Consider the following 23,732-nt stretch of genomic DNA (forward strand, 5'->3'; position numbering starts at 1 on the left):
CTGAAGACAATGACATCATGCACATGCACATTACTTGTTCAGTCTATAGTGTTTCATCGCCATCTAAATGCCTGGCGGCAGAATACAGGTTTTTTTGTCGTTTTCGCGAATCCGTTTGAATGGGGATCGTTTTAATGGTGTCGTCTGTACACGGAAAACTCAAAGGAAAAACTTCTCCGTTTTATGCATATCGTTGTCGTGTAAACGTAGCCTAAGCTAAGCAAGTAGAGAAAATCAGGTGCAGATTAAACTTTAAAAATAATAGGCTGCTTTATAAATTGCAAGCTACTTCCCTTGAGTCTACAGGAAGGTGTCCCAATCTTTATTTGTTTCTTTTTAAACAATAATCTCTCCAAGACGTATCACAGCTGCATATTGTGTTGATCCATTCCAGAGCAGTAGTTCTTAAACACTTTTCATCATAAAGAGCTGAGTAAAAAGTTGGCAATTTTACACACATAGGCCTACTGTAAACACACTGACTCACACATCTGGACAGATGTGGACTCACACACGCATGAGCGATAAGATAGATAGATTTGTCGTACGTGCTGTTCTGCATTGCGTGTTTCAGTGCTGTAACTAAACACATATTCCCTGCATCCATTCATCAGGCTGTTCACTTCCCACTTTATGATGTGAGAGTAGCTGGGCTCATGTCAGATAGAGCACAGCATTCCGGGAAAACGGGCCTACCTCCTCCCAGAGTTTCCTGAAACAATCCCCAGGACAAGTGAGTCACTCTTTCACATTAAAGAGCATATTTCACTCAAGCAACTTTCAATTATGGCACGTCATTTGCTTTAGCTATGTTTTAAAACTATAATGAATCAATTTCCAAAGTCAAACAGTATGAAAGCTTTTTGAAGCCACTGAATAAAAGATTAAAAAGTTAACCTCTTAACCTGTTTTGCCATTGCATGTTTAAAACAATAATATCTTAGTAAAAACCTAAAGTAATATTGCCAAACTATATATAATTTGAAAGCTTAAAATCTCTAGTTTTCATATTTGGTGGCTGTTATCTAAAATAAATTACAGAGGAGCAGTAATTTATCAATTTGCAACAAGAATATTTCATATTCATTAGGAGTATTTAGGCCTTTATTTTGAAATAACAATAAACACGAAAAATCATGAAAGATTGGTAGAAACCTCAGTTTGTTTTCATGCCATGAGTTCAAAAGATAACACCAATTCCATTTTATGAGAAAAAAAGGTCTGAAAATGTTTTAAATATAAAGAAAAATGTATGGATTCTCGATTTCTGATTGGCTGCGAGCTATAACGCTATAACGTAGTCTTTTTATGCATTTATTAGAGGTTGAATTCAAATCAAATACTGCCAAACCACCCATACTACTTCTGAATAGGATGTCTACTTCATAAATTGTATGAAAATTATGGAAATACATGCTTCAGATCACTCAAAACATAGATGAAAATGGAGGCGCCCTTATATGGGCAGTAATGGAGTCTAGTGAAAAAGTTGGGTACTGCGCCCAAATAAAATCTTACTGAAAGCTCATTTTTTTAGATATCAACCTAAAATTTGGAATACAACTTGTTCAGATTCCTGTCTTTAATTTTCTTGCAGTTTTAGAGTAAAATATATTTTGTAATATATATATTTTATATAAAATATTAATAATTATATTTTTACATTACACCATTTCATAAACTCAAACTTATATAACTTTTTTTCTGTTTCATTTTTTATCATTTCTAGACTTCTGCAATAATCTGGAAAATGTCTTCTTCAAAACAAGACCAGCCATAGGTCTATATTCCAAAGCATTCCTGAATTACAACCATTTAAGTTTGGATAGTGATTTTTATGTCTATGCAAAAAAAAAGGGGGGTGCCAGTTTATCTCAGACTTTATTTCTCAGAATTGCAAATTTATCTCACGATTCTGAGTTTAAAACTCGCAATTGTGTACGAAAGTCTGAATTGTAAGATGTAAACTCGCAATTGTGAGAAAAAAGTCCAAATTATGATGTAGCAGGGTATGTATAACCCTTGCTGTTATTGGTTGGTGTCATGCTAACCCTGTGAGCCTATCAGTGCTGAATGTAGCAGGGTGATGTATAGCCTTTGCTGTGATTGGTTGGTGTCATGCCAACTCTGTGAGCCTATCAGTGCCCAGTTTGGAGAGTATAAAAATGTGAGTGGTTTCTTGGCCAGGTATGCGTCACTATGGGTCCTGCCCATTGTAAACTTCATGTTGTGAGTAATGGTAGGTGTAGTAGCGTTGGTTTTGAACCTCAAACTTTGAACCTGATTGAGATGTTTACATTAGTATATTTGTGGCTGGCAGGAGAGCTTGATGCATCCTCTGGTTTTGCTCTCTGGTGTGCACTGGCTCTTGAAATAGCTGCTAGGTAAGTTATGTATGTTTAAAAGTGTTCTTTGTTAATGGGAGACTGAATTGCTTGCATGTTTTTAGTGTGTTGTCTCGTAAGCGGCGGCATTCTCATAAGGCGAGTGACGATGTGTAATACATTGCTGCAAACCTCCTGTGGTATGTATGATTTTAAGTTAATTTAGTTTGTTTTCAATCCTAAGTAATTGTTGCTTATCTTTGGCAGGTGCAACAATGTCCAAGGGTTCCTGTGATTTATTTGAGGACGGGATTTAAACCTACTAATGTGACTGCACTGCTGCTTTGCCTGGGTCTCAATTGAATGGTCTTGTTGGCGAAGCCTGCTTTATTTTTATTTTGAGTTTTGTCTAAACTTGAGTTAATTTTGTTCCTGAGTAAATGTATTTGTTATTTTGGTCTATGAATGTGTACTTCTGTTTTACAAGTATAGAACCTTTTGTATTTCAGTAGTTTGTGTATTTTCTTTCCATTGTCTCACCGGATCGCTGAGTGGGAGGGGTTGGCCGTGGTTATAATTTGATTTTGTGTATTTGCACGTAGTGTGTTTAATATTTTATCACTGTGTGTGTTGGATATTGAGTGTGGGGTGAAATCCAAAGTGTCTCTGCTGGCCATCTTCCTCCTGTGTGTCTTTAGTAAATGTTATTTGGTACGGTTTACTAGTGCGACTGTGGCATTAGGTATTGTATGTCTTCATTAATGTTCTTTTGTATTTTAATAAAGTGACTTGTTGTTTGTGTATTTTAGTCCACATATCCTTGCTCACCCCTGCATTTGGCAACGAACCTGTGTGCCCTGGTATAGGGCTGTTATTTTCCTGGTGTATTCCAGGTGGCGTAGTCGAGTGTTGATTATAGGATCTTTGGTCCCCTTGCGGTATTGTATAATTTTTTTTTTAAATGTCCTCCGCTTTGCCACAATGAGATAAAAAGTCGCAATTAAAAAAAAAGGGCGAAGGCCCTATTATTTTCCTTAAAGGCACACTATGTAATTTTTCGCCACTAGAGGTCGTTTATTCAAAACAAAGGCGTAGCTTGATGAACCCTTGATTTCGTAGAATCATGGGAGTTGTTGTCTTTACCTCAACAGTTGGTGGAGAATTTGACGGGACTCGGGAAGAAATCATATTTATGGATGACAGATAAAAGATTTATTAACGTTACGAAAGCCGTTGGAGCGACATTGAGGATGCTTAATTGCAAGCAGATTTTTTTATATCTCTAATGGTTTGACCGTGGCGAGGCAACACGTTTATGGTGAAAGAAGAGATAGAGGAAGTGTTAACTTATGCATACATTGATTGATTGAAACTTCAGCTGTCTGTTTGTTGTATGAGGCTGATCACATGGATGTGAGTCAAAGTCATAGCGCCACCAACTGGCAGCAGGAACTGTCACTTTTTGGTCATTGCAGTGTTATGGCTGCAGTAGTCTCAGCCTCAGACGGAACGTTGGCTAAACGTCTGATGCATATGGTACACTTAACTGGAAACACTTCAGGAATGTCGAAGTCGTCATCTGATTGGTTGAATTTTATTGGATTTCCGGGGCGCGCGAGTGTCGCGTTTATTTTCGGTCCGCCGGGAAACAAAGCGCAGACGTGTGATTGCGGAAGAAAAACTGTTGTGTTTACATGAGTGACAATGAGCATTTATCAAGATCAGCTGAACGTAGGATTCTCAAAAGTATGCGAGGTTCACAGCATAGACTCTTGAAGTTTTCTTCTCCTTCTTTGATTTTCTATGCTGACTGACTTGTTGCACGCAGGTCTGTTGTTGTGGGGACATTTCCACGCCCCGAAACGTGACGCTGAACGAAACGAACTGTAATTGGTTGTTTGACATGTCGGTCAAACGGCTTTATGGGCGGGCCTTGGCCAAAGAAAGCTGCTATGAATTCCAGACCTTCAGCCGTCAGTCTGAAGGTCAGGCTACGCCAGACTATGGCTGCAAAGATGAGATTTAGCCATATGTGTTGGCCAGAGAATCAATACCCAAAAATCAGCCATGACCTAAGGCAGCAATAGCCAAAACCTTCCTATGACAAATATTCATGGATTTTATGAGAGGATTTATAAAGATATGCATGAGACCTTTTGCAAGCATTTATATAATAGCATTAATCTAATGAACTCCTACCATTTATCAGTTACATTAGTCAAATCCACTCTTTTATTCTCTTAATGATCTTGGATCAGGAAAATGGATTTAACTTACCATAAAAATGCAAACACACTTTCAGAATTTTTTTGTGTGCAAAGGTTGAGCCTTTAGGGCTGTACTTTTAAAGGGACATCTTTGTACCTTATTTACCCCTAAAATTAAATACCTTAGGGGTTGATATTACTCAAAGGTAGGCCTACTAGAGTAGAAAACTGGTTACCAACATTCTTCAAAATATGATTGTATGTTCCACATTAGACATAAAGTCATAGAGGTTTGTAATGACATGAGTAAATAATGACAGAATTAACATGTTTGGGTGGACTATTCCTTCAAGGCTAGGCTACTGCCCCAAGCTGGTGTGCCCCTAAAGGTACTTTTTTTTTTTGAGAGTGCACACTGAAAGATTAAAAAAAGCAATCAAATCAAAATAAGACAGCCCCCTAAAATGTACCGTTGTGTTATGTAGTTTTCTCTTTTAATGTGACGACGAAGTCGTGAATAAGAAACTGTACAGTAACAGGGGCAAACCAGCAGAGGGCACTATATGAACATCATAAGAAAGGCTGAACAGGCCTGAAGAACTGAAGCGTCAATCTTCAACCGCTATGCTAAAGGAATATTCATATTCTGGATGTTGAGATGGACTGAGCTCAGACGTCCATGATATGAATCAATATAGATTTTACTCCCTTGACTTGAGTGTTTTTCTTCATGAAAATGGTACGACAGTACAGGGCTAAAATGTATCTGGAAATATATATCATGTCTGAACTAACTTTTACCATCTAATGCGATGCTATTCGGTTATTTAAATACAAAACAAATTACACACACACACACACACACACACACGCACACACACAGGCCCGGATTAACACAGTGCCCTAGGGTGACCACATTTTAAGTGCCCACCACCCCCACCCCATATACAACTCACATGCTAGTGCAACATGAACATGTCATCCTAAATATCTTTATTTCCATCATAAATGGCATGTATGAGGACTACATGCAAAACCTTATGTCTAAAAAAACCATTATACCAAATAAGCAAGCCCAAGAATCAGCTAAATTCAGCACCACAGAGACGCACAGCAGCAAAACATTTAAATGCAACCAAATCCATTAGTAATCGGATTGACGGCTAAATCGAACTGAAAAGCTTTTATTCAACCTTTATTGATCCGATTGAGCTCGATCGGAATCAAATTTCGATCGGATTGAAAGGGGTGGGTTATTCCTTTTTTTATTCGGATTAAAAACCGAAACTGAAAGGACTGCGTATGTGCAATGACGTTGAAATAGCGTAATGACGTATGACGCTCGAAATGTTCTTCCTGTACAATAAAGTGTCATAAAATCAAGTGTCCCGTCATTTTAAAATTCTCCTTTCACTCAGCGTCTGTGAAGTGGAGCAGGACAATGCCCCACCAGTCATTTTTCGGATTATCACCCAGAGACGACTGGTTTTGGGCGCGAGAAGGGAGGGGCATTTTACTGATAAATATAAGCAACACGGTACAACAACGGTTCATGTGCTCATTGTCCCCAAATTATGACCAGATATGGATAAATATTAAGCCTGCTGTTTAAAACAAATAGAGAACCAATGTAGGAGATGGGTATCCGGTTGTTAAGTCGTGACGTAACCACTCTCCGATAATACTGTTTCCGGGTCCAAAGGCCGGGTCCTCTCTACCTACCTACCGCTTTCGCCCGAGTTTTAACGTGTTCTCGTGTTGTTTAAATAGATCGGAGTTAAAAAACAAGTGACATTCAACTGTCATTCTACCGCTTTCCCTGTGACGAGAAAGATAAGAGAAAATGGCTGCAGTTGATAAGGTAAGTAACAAATCTTAAACGAATGAAGAAACTTTGGCGCCAGTGGGTGCTATCCCTTAATCCCTAGTAACACCCACTGGCACTGAAGCGAAAAAAGCCCTTAAGAAAAGGGTTTATTTAGTCTAGGATCTGGAGTGGACGAGCGGAGCGCTTGGGCCCGGAAGAGGCTAAACGTCACGCGTGACGTCAGACTTAACAACCGAATATGCACAGTAGGCCTATAGCCTACTAACATTACCTCTTCCGATTTTAAGCTTGCGTATTAACGCGCACATCAACCCGATCACATTTAGCGTTCATGTAAACATAACATTCAGATTCATCAATCGGAATAAATTCAGTCCGATTGAAACAAAAGTTATGCATGTAATAAGCATCTCTAACTAAGCAACCAGCTAAAAGAGAAAACCGTTCCAAATTTCAACTCGACAACAGCGTCACATACAGTAGCCTATTTGCCCAGAAATAATGGTAAATAAGCCTTACCTTTAGCAGAACAACTTTTTCTAGACTTTGTGTTAGGCTACCGCCTTTGCTCACAACATTAGCTGCTGCTTGAGTATCGGTTGAGGCATTTTTCGCTGCTAGTGGCTTCTGCTGGTGATGCCGATGATGTCTCTGTCTTTTCTTCATATCGAAGAAATAGGCTACACTGTGACCTGACCCAATTGCAATTATTTATATGCATATTTTATATTCTCTCTGTATATATGTTATCATTAACTGTTATTTTAAAGGTTTAGTTATTCTCTTAATCATTTGGTGCCCCCCTATTGGCTGGTGCCCCAGGGCACTCGCCCAATCCCGTCTATGGATAATCCGGCCCTGCACACACACACACATTTTTTATTGGACTCCACAAGACCTCTGAACATGTCCTGTGGTGTCTATCACAAAGACCTGCAAGTACGAGGTGGCGCCTCAATGGATCGGATTTGTAGGCCAAGGGAACGCCTTTAACTCTTTGTCATAATCCTCAAACCATTCCTGAACAATTTTTGCAGTGTGGCAGGATGCATTATCCTGTTGAAAGAGGCCACTACCATCAGGGAACATCCTTGCCATGAAGGGTGTACGTGCTTTTCAAGTTATTAGGTAGGTGGTACTGTCAAAATTATGTCCACATGAATGCCAGGACCCAAGGTTTCCCAGCAGAACATTGTCCTGAGTATAGCACTGCCTCCACCGACCTTCCCACAGTGCATCCTGCTCCCATCTTTCCCCAAGGTAAAGGGAAGTTTTGGTAGGTAGACCCTGCATACCTGGAACACCCCACAAGACTTGCTGTTTTGTAGATGCTCTGACCTAAGACCACATTTACACTGCAGGTCTTGATGCCCAATTTCGATTGGTTGACTATATCCAATTTAAAAGTGACCCATATCTGGTATCTGCATTTACACTATACACTTGGCGAAATAACCCATAGCCTACTGACATGGAAAAGCTTCTGCTGAAAAGGAAGTAAAAATGGCGCGGTTTGCAATGGACGCAGGCGAAATGATAATACTGTACAAGCTTTTGCTTTCCGCACCATCTTTAAAGGTCAAGTAAAACATTGGTGTCTCAAGGTTTTTCTTGCTTACACGTTCGCGGGTCATATGCTATCTGTGCCACATGGGAGAAAAAAAATGGAATTGGGTCACTTGAACCATGTAATGTAAATGTGGTGTAAATTATTTAAATCTTCTCAGCCTGGACTTGAATCCGAATGAGCTGATCTTATACAACACTGGATTTTTTAGTAATGACCGTGTCATGATCAGCTGCTTCACAAAGCTCTACTTTAATGAACAGTCTGGAACAGAGCGTGAAATTTGGTTAGGATATGATTCTGAGGTAGGATGTTTCTGTAATACATATAGCCTGGGCTCAAGCACTGATCTACAAGAACTGGATTGCTGATGACATCTTAACATTTGAGTCACCGTGCAGCCATCTTGGAAATATTACCAAGCTATAATCAGTTTTATGTCGGAAGTCTGCCTATACAAATGTATAACGTAAACTTCCTACACAGGCCTACTTGAATATTTTAGTGTCATGAATTTTACCTGCTTATTGAAAAGGTAACTACAGTAGCAAACAGCTGCTAGACAAGGCGCCTTGCAAAAGTCAAAGTGTTCTATCAGAAAACAGATTCATGCATGAATGAGGCTCACAGTATATCATTTGTTGTAGCGTAGCCTATATTGTATTCAAATAAATATCTGCTAATAATGCCATATTGTATATTGTTTAATATTTTCTGCATACTTTCCTAATATATTAAAAAAATACTATAATAATTGCAGAAAATATTAAATCTTAAAAGAACGGTTTTCAATTTTAATATATTTTCAAATGTCATTTATTTCTGTAATTTATCAACAGCCAATTCTTCAGTCTTCAGTGTCACATGAACCTTCAGAAATCATTCTAATGCTAATTTGGTGCTCAGAAAACATTTATATTATTTAACATTGATTTTAAATGAGGTTAATCTATGGCCTAACAAAACCCTTAAACCTACCCATCACAGACACATGTGCAAAACACTAGATTTAAATAAAAAGTTGTTTTGGTCGATTTATATCGCTTTTTTAACTAGTGCGGACCAGTAAAATGTCCTCACTAGGCAGTCATCAAAATATTTCCCTATAAAGTGAGGACATTTGGCCCTAACACGTATAGCCAAACACACACACACACACACGTTGTTTTCATATTTGATGGGACTTTCCATAGACATAATGATTTTTATACTGTACAAACTGTATATGCTATCCCCTAACCATAAACCTATACCATCACAGAAAACTTTCAGTATAAAAAAAAAAAACATTACTTAGTATGATTTATAAGCTGGTTTCCTTATGGGGACCAAACATTTCTCATGTCCTCATAATGTAGGGTAGCTATTCTTGGACACACACACACACACACACACACACACACACACACGCACGCACACACTAATCTCAATACGTTTGATTCTAATTATTATAGACTAACCATGACTCAAATCCTAACCTTAAAAGACAAGCAAAGACATTATTTAGACTTGTTTAAAAAAGTTAATAATTTTTCCAGCCAAATACAAGACAAATACATACAATAGGGTGCAGTATATGAACCCACAATCAAACAACATACATTATATATAATTGGAGTCACTGAATCTGTTTTCATTCACACTAATACTAACATATGGACCCTTTTCACATATCCAGGGAAGTCGTAATAGTTGGGTAAACTTCTATAGTGGTGAATATAAACTAAAACAAATATCATTTTTGTATTCCCATTTGCTCCAATAGCAAACATAAAAAAAAATCAATAAAAGAAGAAGAAGAAAAAAACACGAGATTGATTACAATGATCAGAAGAGAGAAATACAATTTGCCGTCACTCCTCAGCCATTGTAGAAACATTCACGCATCAGCAACTTTTGTTATTTATTGCCAAGGCAACACAGTGTACATGATTTATATATATTAAAAACTTATAATTAATTAGAATTACAATGTTAATAATTGTGGAAATGCATGACCAGTCTGTGAAAAGGGTCCATACAGCTGCATTTTGCGGATGCCTGTGCGTTGTTGGTAATACTTTAGGTTCAATTCGTTAACAATATTTAATGCATTAGGTATCAGGAACTAACAACAAAAAAAATACTCACAGCATTTATTAATGTTCTGCTAATTCTGCATAAATACATTTCAAGTTGAAAACTCAAAAAACATTTCAAGTACAAACATTTATTGAAAGGTTATAATTAATATTTATCTCGATTGTGAAAAATTACCGTTCATCATTAGTTTGTGATAGCCTGTGTAATGCATTGACCATTGTTAACAAATTAAACCGTTTTGCCTAACCGGTTTATCAAACATCACTCGAGTGTTTCTCTGTGTAGAAATATAGAGTCATGCGTTCACATGCATCTGATAAACATAAGTGCCACTAAAAAGAGAGCTTTACCTTGCCATAAGAGTGGCAGTATGTTACACTGAAATATAATAACAACACAAACATTCTCTACAGCATTATGAAACATATCAGTAAAAGCTATTTCTATGTCGTTGTGGTCAAACACTATCACAAAGTCCAATTCAATTTATACATAAAGCATTCAAAAAAGAAAAGAAAATTCAATTGACAATAAACAAGACCACCAAGGATCAATGGCCTCTAAAGGAGGAATATGTTGCTGTAGGGAAAAGACTAAACTTGTACCCCAACAAAAAGGATGTAAAAGCACCAGAATAATTCAAATGAAATCAATCAGAACTTATATGTAGATTTTTTTTAAATAAATACCTTATTTTATTCAAACAATATATTTCCCAGTTTAAACCATATAGCCTTGCAAAAGTATTAAACATCCATTTTTTCGATCATACGTTAAGTGTTTTGATGCCTGATTTCACTTGAAACAAGTGAATTCACTTTGTGTACATAGTATTTTAGGGAAAAAAAAGGGGGAAAACACAATAGATTTATAATATTAGCCATAATATCGCTTATTGGCCATAACGGGAAAATAATTACCGGCTATTGGTATGAACGTTTTGTTTTAAAGGGGCTATATGTAGAATTCAGAAACCTTTGTTATTAGCGACACCGGTGGCCGTTGCGTGAACTGCAGCCAGCAACTTATTGCTCATGCTCGCACTCGTGCGCATGTGACGTACAAGAGACTGAATGTGATTCAACGCCCTGATATACTCACGGCGAAGGTCTTTTTCGTCCTAGCGATGTAAATATGTTTGCACAAGCACTACAATTCACCGGCATCATGTGGACAGTTGAGGTAATTAATAATTACTAGGGGTGTGACGAGATATCGTGCCAAGATTCTAAAAACGCGGAAGTTAAAATCAGTTCTTTTAATTTCAGTTCTATCAACTTTTTAAAAAAGCGTCTCGAGACCTTGCGTTTTCCCCCCCAATCCACTGCCAGCATCTCGCGTTTTACAACGTAAAAACGCGTTCTGTGTGAACGTCCCCATATCTTGTAGAATGCGCCCTCAGCACTGCCCCTACGGAGTACGCGACAAATACACGACAAATACGACAAACACGATTTTTCACGATGACGAATTTAAAAGTGAAAGTAAAACGCAAGCTCCCTGATGCGCGCAAATTAGGCTGCATGCAAGCCTGTCTCCCAATATCAGACCCATCTCTGGGCTGTGTAGTTGTGGCTCTGGTCTCTGTTTGCACTTTGAATACTGGGAGAGTACTTTGATTATGGTTGCACTTGCACTATTTATACTGTTTTTATTTCTATGTTCAATTTGTGGAAGAGTTCAATTAGGAGGTCACACACACAGCCTCAATCAGAAGTTCTGGAAGCTCATAATTCATAATAATAATAATTCGTTACATTTGTCTAGCGCTTTTCTGGGTACTCAAAGCGCTTTACATATGGAAGGGGGAATCTGAAGAGACTCATGTGAAATCATACAGGAGAAAAGCCAGTCAGTTGAGTTTGTGGCAAAACCTTTTACAGTGCTTGTATATTGTTGTCTTTCAATGCATTTGATAATTCATACTCAAAGTAGAACTGAAATGACATTCATTACAAGATTAAGTTTATTAGGTATTAGGAAAAGTATTTTTTATCCCATATGAAAAGCCATCTTTATTTGTGTGTGTACTTATTTTTAGTGGTTTAGTTATGCTATGTTGGGTTCTGTGTTATCATGTCACGTGGCTACTTGGAGATATTTGTGAAATTATTACTGTAGAGTCTAATAAGCCCATGAGGGCTGGGCACCAGGGTGTTTGACACTTAAATAAACAAATCAATCAATTAAATAGTTAAAACATTTCAAAATGCACCTGCAGACTATTTTTCCAGTCATGAATTTTGTCATTGAGGATTTCTATAAAATATTGTGCAAAAATCTCGTCTTGTCTCGTCTCGTGAGATAAGCGTCTCATCACACCCTAATAATTACACTGTTATGATGTAGTTTGATTATAAAGTAGGCCTATATTTGAGACTATGGACTATATAGATCTGACTATGTGAGACTATAGTTTGAATTAATCCCTTTTCTTTGCATGACACATTGATATAACAGTACAGAATAGCTCTTTCAGCATTATCCTGAACATTGTATAAGCATTTATTTCATGCGTCATAGAACAGAAGAGAGGCTCAAGAGAGTGAGCGTAAAGCCCAAAGTATACTTTGGCCGTCCACCTACCGCGACAGTCCACGCACTGTCCATCAGGAGGGTCCGCGGACGGACGGTGCGCGCACAACAGAGCATGTGGGAGTGACTTGAGCACTTAAAAACAGCAGTCCACTAGATAGTGCGCTTTGAAAGTATCCTCCTTTAGTCATGAGTGTGGAAAGACGTGTTTGCCATGTGCACATTTTCTAGTGGACTAGATGTACTTTCAAGCACTCAAGTCACTCGCACATGCGCTGTAGTACCGTCCGTGCGGACACAAGAATTGGCCTGATGACGAAAAAGACATCACATGGACAGTGTGCGGACCATTGCAGAATGGGGGGCGGCCTAAGTATACTTTGGGCTTAAACGTCACATCCTTTTGATTTTCCCAGCAAACACGTTCCCAGTCCTTCGCATAAAAAAACGTTTACAGGCTCTCATAGACAACCTAGGAAATTAGGGAAGGTCTCATTTTTTAAGTTTCGTTACAAGCTGTTCAAACATTGGCAATAAAAAAAGTGATTAATACATGTAAATTCATCCATATAGCCTCTTTAACAAATTGTCTGGTTTATAAATCTGTGTTATAGTGCACACGTCTTCTGAAAGGCTTGAGAATGACCACGGAAAACTCCAAATTCCATAGTCCTCCATATCCCATGATGCACTGGGCTCGAGTCCCTGTTCTGATTTTGACGTCAATAGTTTGTTGTGATGTGTGTGTAATATACCAAGTACATTGTTACACCTCGGTAACTTGCCGCTCTTTATCTTTAGGGCAAACCGGAGGCTGGATTACTTTGCTTCTCCGTTGCCATGGCGACGAGTCATCAACATTTACTTGAAGATTTGGGGCGTCTCCTGGAGCGACAGGCGCGCTCGGGCCCCAGGCGGCAAGCTGTTCAGGTCTGGCCCCTCCCACGCCATGCTGAGAGCCCGAGGGGGAACGGCATTCTGGGTAATGGAGTTCGGTGGGGAGGGGTGAGCGAGGAGTTGGGAGACACGGTTCGCTGTAGTAGAACGTGGAGGTGGGTTCAGCGTGCTCCTGCAGAGATTGAGTAACGGTTATAGATTGCAGCAATAGTCGGGTCAGAGAAAACGGCTTTGGGAGAGAGGGAAGACGGAGCAAAAACTCAAGAACAAGGAGTAGGTGAAGAAAGGTACAGCAGGAAGTTTAGTGCAGTTTAGGACATGGGTCACGACAGCAAACAGTGGTAGTGAAAGTTACAGCAAGTGGCAAGCTGTAGATCATTCTGGGATATAGCAGGAACAGGGCAGCTGGTAGTGCAGAAGAAGGGCTCGTTTTTGCATTGTTAGTGTCTCAGTGTCACATTTAATCTCTGAAAGGAAAGAATGAGAGGTGGACATCAGCTAAAACGGCATTAGAGGAAGTCACAGACAGGACAAGGATTCAACATAAAAAGTTCAAAACTAATAGTCTGTTCAGACCAAGTCGAATGTTCGCATTTTTATTTGAACGAACAGTTGTTAATGCGTCTGTTCAGATTGACACGAACATTTACATGCATACTGTCTTAGAGTGAATTTGCGTATTCATTCAGCCCATCTGTTGTTTTTCCCCCCACATTGATATGAACAGACAAATAGTATGCAAAAATAGGTCTGAATTTTCCTGGCGCACATTTGTGTTGGTGTGAACAGGCCTTAAGATTAAAAGAAGAAGTACACTTTGGTATACTTTTAAAAAGAGTACTTATTATGAATAATAAGTGCAAACTGAATGTAATGTTTTAAGGCACTTAACTGCTTAAATGTTATTTGGAATTAAATAAAAACGTATTATAGTTATAGTCTTATATAACTTAAGTAGGACTTACATATTTGTATGTAGTCATTTTATAATTACTTCTACAGTACTTCTACTTTGAAATATGATTTCAGTGTACAGGTATTTATGGTAAACTAAAATATACTTTATTGTAATTTATATTAAAATGTGTGTCATGTTTTTACATATATTTGTAGCTACACATTTGCAGTGCTGAAGTTGCGATTTGGTACATTTAAAATATATTTTAAAACTATGAAACATCAAATAACACACTGCAGTTAAAATTATAACCAATTACTTTACATGTGCTTTAGTATAACACATCACATTAAGTGTATTTCTTTAAAGCATGACAAAAAGATTATTACATTATGATTTAAAATGTACGCGACATTATTTGCATAATTTTACAATATTGCAAAGTTCACCTTTGAAAGGTGTACTTAAAAGTGTGTTAAGAAAAAGTACAGTACTCTCTTTAATACACTTCATTTAATTAATATTATATTAGCAGTAGAGTTTTTTTAATCTACTTAAAATTTTTAAGTACACTACAAGTGCACATTCAATACAATTAAAGGGTTAGTTCACCCCAAAATGAAAATTCTGTCAGTAATTACTCACCCTCATGTTGTTCCAACCCCGTAAGACCTTCGTTCATCTTCGGAACACGAATTAAGATATTTTTGATGAAATCTGAGAGCTGGATCACTCCTCCAAAGGCTTCTTAAGGGATTGGAACTGGCCGGCCCAAAAGTTATGAAAGACATCGTTAAAATAGTCCAAGTGACTACAGTGGCTCAATTTTAAGTTTATCAAGCGACGAGAATACTTTTTGTGCGCAAAAAAACAAAAATAACGACTTTATTTCAACTATTCATTTCCTTCTCTGTGGGCCTCGAGTCAGTTCACTAGTGTAATAGCGTAAGCTTCTGTTGTTGTACGTCACACGCATCACGCACATGACCAGCGTCGGCCAATAGTGAGCCTACGTGTGACGTAGCTCTACGGAATCACACTACGTTAACTGACTAGAGGCCCAAAGAGAAGGAAATGAATAGTTGAAATAAAGTCGTTATTTTTGTTTTGTTTTGCGCACAAAAAGTATTCTCGTCGCTTGATAAACTTAAGATTGAGCCACTGTAGTCACTTGGACTATTTTAACGATGTCTTTAATAACTTTTGGGCCGGCCAGTTTCGATCCCTTAAGAAGCCTATGGAGGAGTGATCCAGCTCTCAGATTTCATAAAAAATATCTTAATTCGTGTTCCGAAGATGAACGAAGGTCTTACAGTGTTGGAACAACATGAGGGTGAGTAAATACTGACAGAATTTTCATTTTTGGGTGAACTAACCCTTTAAGTGCACTTCTTTTTCACAAATGGATAGCTTAGCCAGAAATGAAATTTGTCACTCCAAACCTGTATGACTTGCTGTCTTATGTGGAAGTTCACACATATTCAAATCAACAAAATGAGTGTGAGTAAATTATGACATGTTTTACTGAATTATCCTTAAAAAGGTGCACTCAAGTCATTTTTATTTTTGCTGGCTGTTTCATCTTCATTGGGTGCGTTCATCTAAAATGTGTGTTTATAAACTTGGTTCAAGGCTGGTTAGTGACCTCAACATGGTTGCCACTATGTAGAATAAAAGAGCTTTTTCTAGACCACTGATGAGAATAGAGTCCAGATATTTTTACAACATATCTGATTTTTAAAAAAATTACACTTCTGATTTTTTTTGTGCATGTTGCTGTTTTTTGTTATCAAAATCCATTCAATATATGCCGAGCCTATTCAGTTTAAAAGAAAAAAAATCTATGCTGCGATTATGCTATTTCCTGTTTTAGATGTCAGTCTGACTGACACACTAGTAAAAACTGACTGACACACAATAGTAAAAACCTTTGTGTCCAATAAAATGTGCTAGATTCATTCTCTCATATCACCTATGTGGAATTCACCATTCCCACCATGCATTACAATTTAATTAAACAAACTTGTATCTCTTTTCACTAGTATTAAGATTTTGACATTCCAAAACTAGAATAGATCCCTGTAACATCAAACATCAAAGACAGTTTTAAAGTAAAAGCAGGTGAGGTTATGAAATGGATTGTAAAATGTAAGTAAATAGAAGTAAAGATAAATGTGAGTTAGGGTTCAATATAATGAATACAATTCGATATAGATTTGATAATATATACTGTACAGTATTTGAGGAAGAAATGTTGCTAATGATTATGAAAATTTGGCCATTCCAGCCAAATAATAAAAGACCTAAAATTACAAACAGCATTTTACAATTCAGAACCTTTAGAACGAATGTCCTTTCAATTCCACTTGAGCTTGGTTCGGCACGGCAGAATGTGTGAAGTGACATCGCCACTCAGGATTGGTCACTTGTCTGTTGCCTGGCTGCCAGTTTCTCAATAGCTGGCCAAGCGCGTTATTTGAACGAAGTTAACACGAGTTCAAATTAAAAGAAATATCTGATGATCCTCCATAATGCTGTCGCTATTTTACATCTCATACCATCTGTAAACTCTTGTGTTAACAAGGCAACGACTGACGCATTTGTATTACATTCCAAAGAGCTCTGTAATCAGTCCCACAGTGGAAAATGAGACCATATCCGTACCGGCTGGGCCGGATCGGCACGGAATGGAACTGTTAAGCAATGCGAATGGTGTTTTCGGTGGAAAAGCGGCTTAAATGTCTCTGGCATTCTATTTGCATACAGAATTGTCTTTCATCTGTTTACTAAAATATTAAGAAATTAACTTACATATTAAAAAAAAGAATCAATTTTTTATTTCGTTTTTTTACTCTAGTAAAACATTCAAATGTCTCTCTGTAAATCACCATTATCAAATAGTTGCATTACTGAGCCCTAGAGAGAAGTGTGGGTAATCAGATGAGTGGATGAGATGTTTAGTATGGATGTACCGAAAGTATATTAAAAGAGTGAATGGGGATGATGGGTGTCAAAGGTCACTCTAGCATGAGTGCGGGGTTGGACTGCGAGGTTGGATTGTTTAGGTGAGGCAGCTCTACCCTGCTCAGATCTTGTTCAAAGTCTACAAGCCTCTAAACTCTAAGCAGGGGGCTGAGTGCAAACAAACAGGGACAAAGCGCGTGGGGTTTGATCTCAACACATACGTGCTGCATTCACCATTGCAGGATGTATACCTCTGTATACAAGGGTTTGAGAGCCGTCTGGCCTGACGCATCTGCAACACAGCGCACATTCATTAGGCACGGACACGGAAGAACAAGAGACAAAAGGGCTTTTCACACTGCACTTAACCCTGGGTTAAGACAAGTAATTTCACTCGGCGGCCATCTATGAAATGTCTGAATGTTTCTTTAGGAACCGGAGCTTCTAAAGGCAGCTGCAGTGACGCGATGACTTTACCAATCAGCGATTGGCTCTTATTTAGAAGGCGTGACTTATTCCGCCATATTGAGCGTTGCACTTTTCCCCATTCAAAACAATACGAGTGATGCATCTTGTGTTATTCTATAGACCTTATGCGCCAGAGAAACAAGCATGCAGCCATCTTTAGAATATTGTCTGAACTTCCGTTTTTGCAGTAGCTCTGTTTATTTCTATGGCATCGCTGTCGAGGAGTAATTAGCTGGTGAAATGGATTTACTTATTGTAGAGTTAACGAAAGTTATCATGAGATGTCTTACCAAATGTCAGAGGATTTTAAAATGAGCCGTTGAGCTAATCAGCGACACCGACACCACATAAAAATACGATTGTTAACCCAGGGTTTAAGAATGTAAAGTGTGAAACGGCAGCTTATTAATACCCAGGTTTAATTGTTAACCCTAGGTAAATTATAAGTGATGTGAAATGTGAAGCAAGATAACACAGGATTCCGTTTACCTAGGATTTAGAATGAGCTATTTTAAGTGTGAAAAGCCCAAGAGACAGACACAAAGAGGGTATAGTAATGTATGTCGTCTGGTAAATTAGGCCAGTTTTTGAGTGGATAATAACAACGGTTTAGATTTAGGGTGAACTATCCTTTTAAGAACTTTGGTTGTTCCATCGGCCAACATAAATAAGGGACATTTTGAAATTTGGTTGGGCAGGACATGGAGAGTGTGGGTGGTTACAAAACACGTCACAAATGGCAAATCAATCCAGAAGAGCACAAATCGGCTGAGAACTCAGAATGTGCCACTAAACAAAGTAAATCCTTACAGAGGCTGCTGAGCGTCCAGGACCCCGTTGGGCCACTATGGCCCCAGAGATAGCCTTGATCCAGCCGTGCATCTCCTCTGGGCTGTTCGACTGAGACAGAAAAATACAGACAGCTTTAATGTTTTTATGTTAAAACATTTTGTAAATATGATTAAAAAACAATCAATTAAAACATTTATTCATGCTTGAAATTATTTACATCAGTGGCTCTCAAACCTTTGAGACTAATTACCACCTCTGATTAAAATGACCAGAAAAATGCCAAAAAATATATATTGCTAGAGCCTGGAGGTCGCTGGGTTGCTGTATTTTTGGTTGCTAGGAGGCGTTCCTTCTGCCCTAAAGTATAGAGGAAACAATACACCCAATGGCTGTGCATCAATGAAAACAAAATTGGATGTATTGCATGTATAAATGAAAAACGAATGGGCCCTTCACACCAATCAGATCATACTTGTATCGCCATGATTAAACACATTGCCACTAAAATGAAAAAGTCAATGATATCTGCATTGAAGTCTGATGATTCTTTTGTGAGTTTGACAGTTGATGAAATGTAATTTTGTCTAAATCTATTTCATTTACTTGAGAGCAGGTGTGACAGGCAGAGAGGATATTGAAAGCATTTTCCTTGATCTTGTAGAGCTAGATAAAGGAACAACAGCAGAGCCATTGTATCAAGCTCTTAAGAAGACCCTTTTGACAGCAGGTTTGGATAATGAATATTTAAAATCACACCTGATCAGCATTTCCACAGATGGAGCATCAGTCATGACAGAAAGAGAGTGGGCTGATTGCAAAGTTGACAAAAGACTTCTCTTTACTGAACGGCATTCATTGTCTTGCACACAATCTAGAGTTGGGACACAATGCATGCAAGTCTGTAACTGGATGTAGTTTACCACCAATCTAAAAGAAAAAGCCAGACTGCTCTGATGCTGCCACTCATGTAAAAATCTCACTGCTGAAGATTGGGCAGATTTTCTCCATTCGCTGAGTTGTCATCAGTTTCAACACTGCCAGAGCTGTTTGGCAGGACTTTCCAGCACTTTCCACACAAATGCAGAATGCGTCTGTTTCCTGCACTAATTTGGATCGGTGAAAATGCAGTGGACTATTGAGGAAACTCAGCAGCACAGTTTTGTTAAAGACCTTGCACTGATGAAAGATGTGCTGCGTGAGTTACAAAGCCTCTCCATGAATCTGCAAAATCGAAACACACCTGATGCCAGTTGGTGGACTCGTTTGTCTATGGAGATCCTGGAGACCATGGAAACAACACCAGCAAAGGCAGAAGTGAGGATGACATCATGCATGGTCAATGGACTCTCACTAGAAGCCACCAAGGAGAATATCAACTAGGTGCAGTTCCTTCAGGCTGCCATTTATAATCTCTCTGACTCAGATTACTGAGCTTCTGACACCACTCAAACCTTCCTGTTGGCCCAAAGACCGTAATTCCCTTGTCCTGTACGGTGAAAAGGAAGCATCTTGGAGTACCCACCAGAGCTTCTATTGAGGAGTATAAGTTGGGGAAACTTGAAGGTGATAGTCCTGGGAAGATGATCAAGAGGCTGATTTCTGCTAGCAAAACCTACCTGGCCTCCTCAGATGAATATAAACGAAGCTTTTCAGCCATTAATGATACTGCTAACAAGAGGAGAATTGCCTTGTCTTCTGTCCTGTTTTAGACGTCAATGGCCCTCGTTTGTGCTCTATTGGCTGAAAGATGGCCATCGGCTGTCAACTGCAACCAAGACAGGAAGGCAAGCATAGACAGAAAACCAGACAGACCACTGTGGTCTGTTCTAGGTGGAAAAGTTATGCATTAACATTTATTCTTCCACTGACATTGCCTGATACTGATAGTATTTTGCCATCCTTTTGCAACTGTTTAAAGTCATAAACAGGTCCTTTTGAAGTTACTGCTGCTACTTTATCACTGCTTTCTGAGACATTATGAAATAATTATTCTTGTGCCATTGCTGAATCTGACAGTGAAACCATCCAGTGAGTTTGGAAGACATCTGATTATTTTCTACTGTTTTTGAGACATTTCAATGTATTTTGAAGTCACATGCTTTTATGGGTCTTCAAATGCCTTATGTGTAGTCCCCTGGTTCTTTTGCCAAAGTTGCCCATTTGGGTCTGCTGCTTTGTCACCCTCTAAACCCAGTATCACTTGGAGAAAGCCATTTAAAAGAAGAAAAGTACAATCACACAACTCTGAACTTCTGGTAGCACCTAAGATATCTAAGTCCACTAAAGGAGGGAGAGTGTTTTCATATTTGGCTCCTAAACTCTGGAATAGACTTCCTGATAATGTTCAGGGCTCAGACTCACTCTCCCAGTTTAAATCTAGATTAAAGACACACCTCTTTAGCCAAGCATTCACATAATGCATCTCATAACCTTGTACCCCAGTTACATCAAATGAAACGTGCATGACTATCTATTGCTTGAAATGTTATGAACAGCAGCTACGCTAATTTTTTTCCAGTTGCTTTCTCTTTCTACCTTGGCATGCCCATCCTGAGGTACCTAAAGATTATGGCAGCTCCTGTTTGGTTCCAGCCTCTTAAGAAAATTTTAGATGACCCAACACCTGTGAATAGATGTCTCCAACTCTAGATGAAGCACACTCTGAATTAACATGCACCACTGCCAAAGTTTCTATATATTGTAATCATTATGATCACAACTTGTAATAACTGCTTTAATGAGATCATTGTTTCTGTCTAAATGAATACATGATGTTAGCTAACTGCATGATTTGTATTATCTTAGAACTGACATCTAGACATATGGAGATAACTTGGACACAGTCACCTCTGAAAACAAATGACTCTAAATTGTAATGTAGACATCCCTTTTCTGTAAAGCTGCCTTGAAATGATATGTATTGTGAAAAGTGCTTTACAAATAAATGTGAATTGAATAAATAACTATGACTTCTCCCAAAATATGACTAATCTGTAGTAGAGGCAAAGGCTGCCCTTCAAATTAGGGATATCGTGGGACAGGTACAGCATGGAAGAGGGGGTTTTGGGCTCAGTTTAGCTCTTCCTAAATGGCACAAATGGCACATGTTGACTACCAGCTCAAAGGAGGAAGCTGGTAGTCAACGAGGTGCGACAGCAGGAGGAGAGGATGAGGTGTATAAAGGCCATTTCCCAGGCCAAGCAGGGAGAGTGGATGAGATGGGAGAGTGTGGAACAACGTAAGATGGGCTGGCAAGACCTTTGGTCAATGGAAGAGAGTAGGATCAGTTTCCTTATTAGGTCAACATATGATGTTCTCCCATCACCGCAGAACCTAAACCTCTGGGTAGGAGAGGATCCCTCTTGTCCTTTGTGTTCATCACCAGCCACATTAAGGCACATTTTGACAGGATGTAAGGTGGCTCTTAGCCAAGGTCGGTTTACTTGGCGCCATGACCAAGTACTGCGATGTTTGGCTTTAGCATTAGAAGGCAAGCGTAACATGACCAATAAGTTGCCACCTGTTCTAGCAAAACATTACACGCAGAAGACTATATTCCTCTGCTCAGGCGAGCAACCACCAAGAAAAGGTGTTAACACCAATTCTCGCCCAGGACAACTGGAAGCTGCTAGGGACTGGAAGATGCAGGCTGATCTTGACCAACGGCTTATTTTTCCACCTGAGATTGCCACCACTAACCTACGACCAGATATTGTTTTGTGGTCTGGATCAGCACGCATTGTTCAACTGATAGAGTTAACAGTGCCATGGGAGGATGCGGTAGATGAGGCATATGAGAGGAAGAAACTGCGGTATGCTCATCTGGCCACTGAAGCAGAACAGCGAGGATGGAGAGTCCAGGTTTATCCAGTGGAAGTGGGTTGTCGAGGTTTTGTGGCACACTCTACAACCCGGTTCCTCAGAGACATCGGATTCAGCGGCCAAGAGTTGCGTCGCACAGTAAAGAACTTATCTGAAGCAGCAGAAAGGAGCAGCAACTGGCTGTGGTTGAGACGGAAAGATTCTAGCTGGCTGTGTACAGGCCGCCACGCTACGGTTTCGTAGAATTCTTGAAAACTTGAAGAGTCTGTTGGTTTGTTTGTATACGTTCCTGTGGATATTGCGTGAATGACGGGTGGTTGGGCAGATATTGTGTTTTGCGGTAGGTGGTATGCCATACGGAACCGTTGTCCACTGAAACTGCATATTAACGCACCAGTGGGGCTCGACAGCCTTAGTCAAACGGGTTGGCGCGTATGGTCGGGTTGCGGAGAGATTGTGAGATTGTGGTTAGGCCTCAGCAGCAGGAGGGATGTAGAGGTCAGTTAGCTGGGCTGAGTTGAGTGGGGGACGGAGGGGGGTGACTCTGGGACGCCAGAGTCACTGTCGAGCCCTCTTGAGGTGTCGTGGGCTAGTCGACGAAACACTGAGGACGGAAGGTGCCCACTTGAAGACCCTAGAGATGTCCCCTACTCGGTTCAATCCAGACGGTTGTCGTGCTGGTCCTGTAGTTGCAGCCGTCGCGTGCGCTGACGCGCCAAGTACACTGCTGCCGTTAACGCCGGACAGAAGGGGAGTCACACCACCTTATGGAAAGAAGCGTAAATGGATGGAGAAGCATAGTTTACTGTAAAGCTACGTCTTAGTTTTGCTTATCTTGGCGAAAGCCGAGTACAAATCAGCATGAAGTTTTAACATCTACTCTCGTGTAATGGAAATCATGAAGATCTGGATACATCCAGTGACTGCGGTGAATAGTGCTGCTGGCAACCAGGGAAAGACCTTGTGACAGCCTGGAGAGACAGCTGACAGGAGGAAAGAGACCCCAATGGGGCTGGTAAGGGTTAGCTACCCTTGTCGGCAGTATCCAGCTCCGTGTTTACAGGATGCTGGAGACACCCGCCCAAGGCTTCTGAGAAATTAAAGAGAAAAATACCCCTAGAGTCTGCGAGAGCGGGGGCGGAAGATGACTCAATGTTGGACAACATGGTTAACGACTTAGGAATGGAAACGGATATGAGTATGGAGAGTAAGACTAGTTCAAGATCTGCAGTAAGTAAAGTCATTGAACTCCAAGTTTGTGTCTGTGGCTGGAGCAAGGCGACAACGGTCAGGGGTTTGAAGGTTCATCAAGGGAAAATGAAATGCTTGAGGGAGAAGGGACAAGGGC

At 39.5% G+C, this 23,732-nt stretch overlaps 1 protein-coding gene across 6 annotated transcripts in view; it reads right to left on the reverse strand.

Moving 5' to 3' along the window:
- Positions 1-12,919: 12,919 nt before the first annotated feature.
- plekha1b (pleckstrin homology domain containing, family A (phosphoinositide binding specific) member 1b) overlaps positions 12,920-23,732 on the reverse strand; it is a 58,173-nt gene continuing 47,360 nt past the window's right edge. The window contains exons 11-13 of one of the 6 annotated variants that reach the window (XM_056234500.1): positions 18,581-18,670; positions 17,554-17,594; positions 12,920-13,612 (exon numbers count right to left, since the gene is read on the reverse strand). In XM_056234500.1, the coding sequence (XP_056090475.1) occupies positions 13,405-13,612; positions 17,554-17,594; positions 18,581-18,670 (339 nt within the window). In that variant the 3' untranslated portion in view covers positions 12,920-13,404. Of the gene's footprint in view, positions 13,613-13,795; positions 13,908-17,523; positions 17,595-18,580; positions 18,671-23,732 lie in introns of all 6 variants that reach the window. The other 5 variants (XM_056234499.1, XM_056234502.1, XR_008803853.1 and 2 more) reach the window with 5 other exon arrangements.

The sequence above is a fragment of the Rhinichthys klamathensis genome, unplaced genomic scaffold, assembly GCF_029890125.1.
Source record: "Rhinichthys klamathensis goyatoka isolate OS25496 unplaced genomic scaffold, OSU_Roscu_1.1 h1tg000396l_1, whole genome shotgun sequence".
Classification (NCBI taxonomy): domain Eukaryota; kingdom Metazoa; phylum Chordata; class Actinopteri; order Cypriniformes; family Leuciscidae; genus Rhinichthys; species Rhinichthys klamathensis.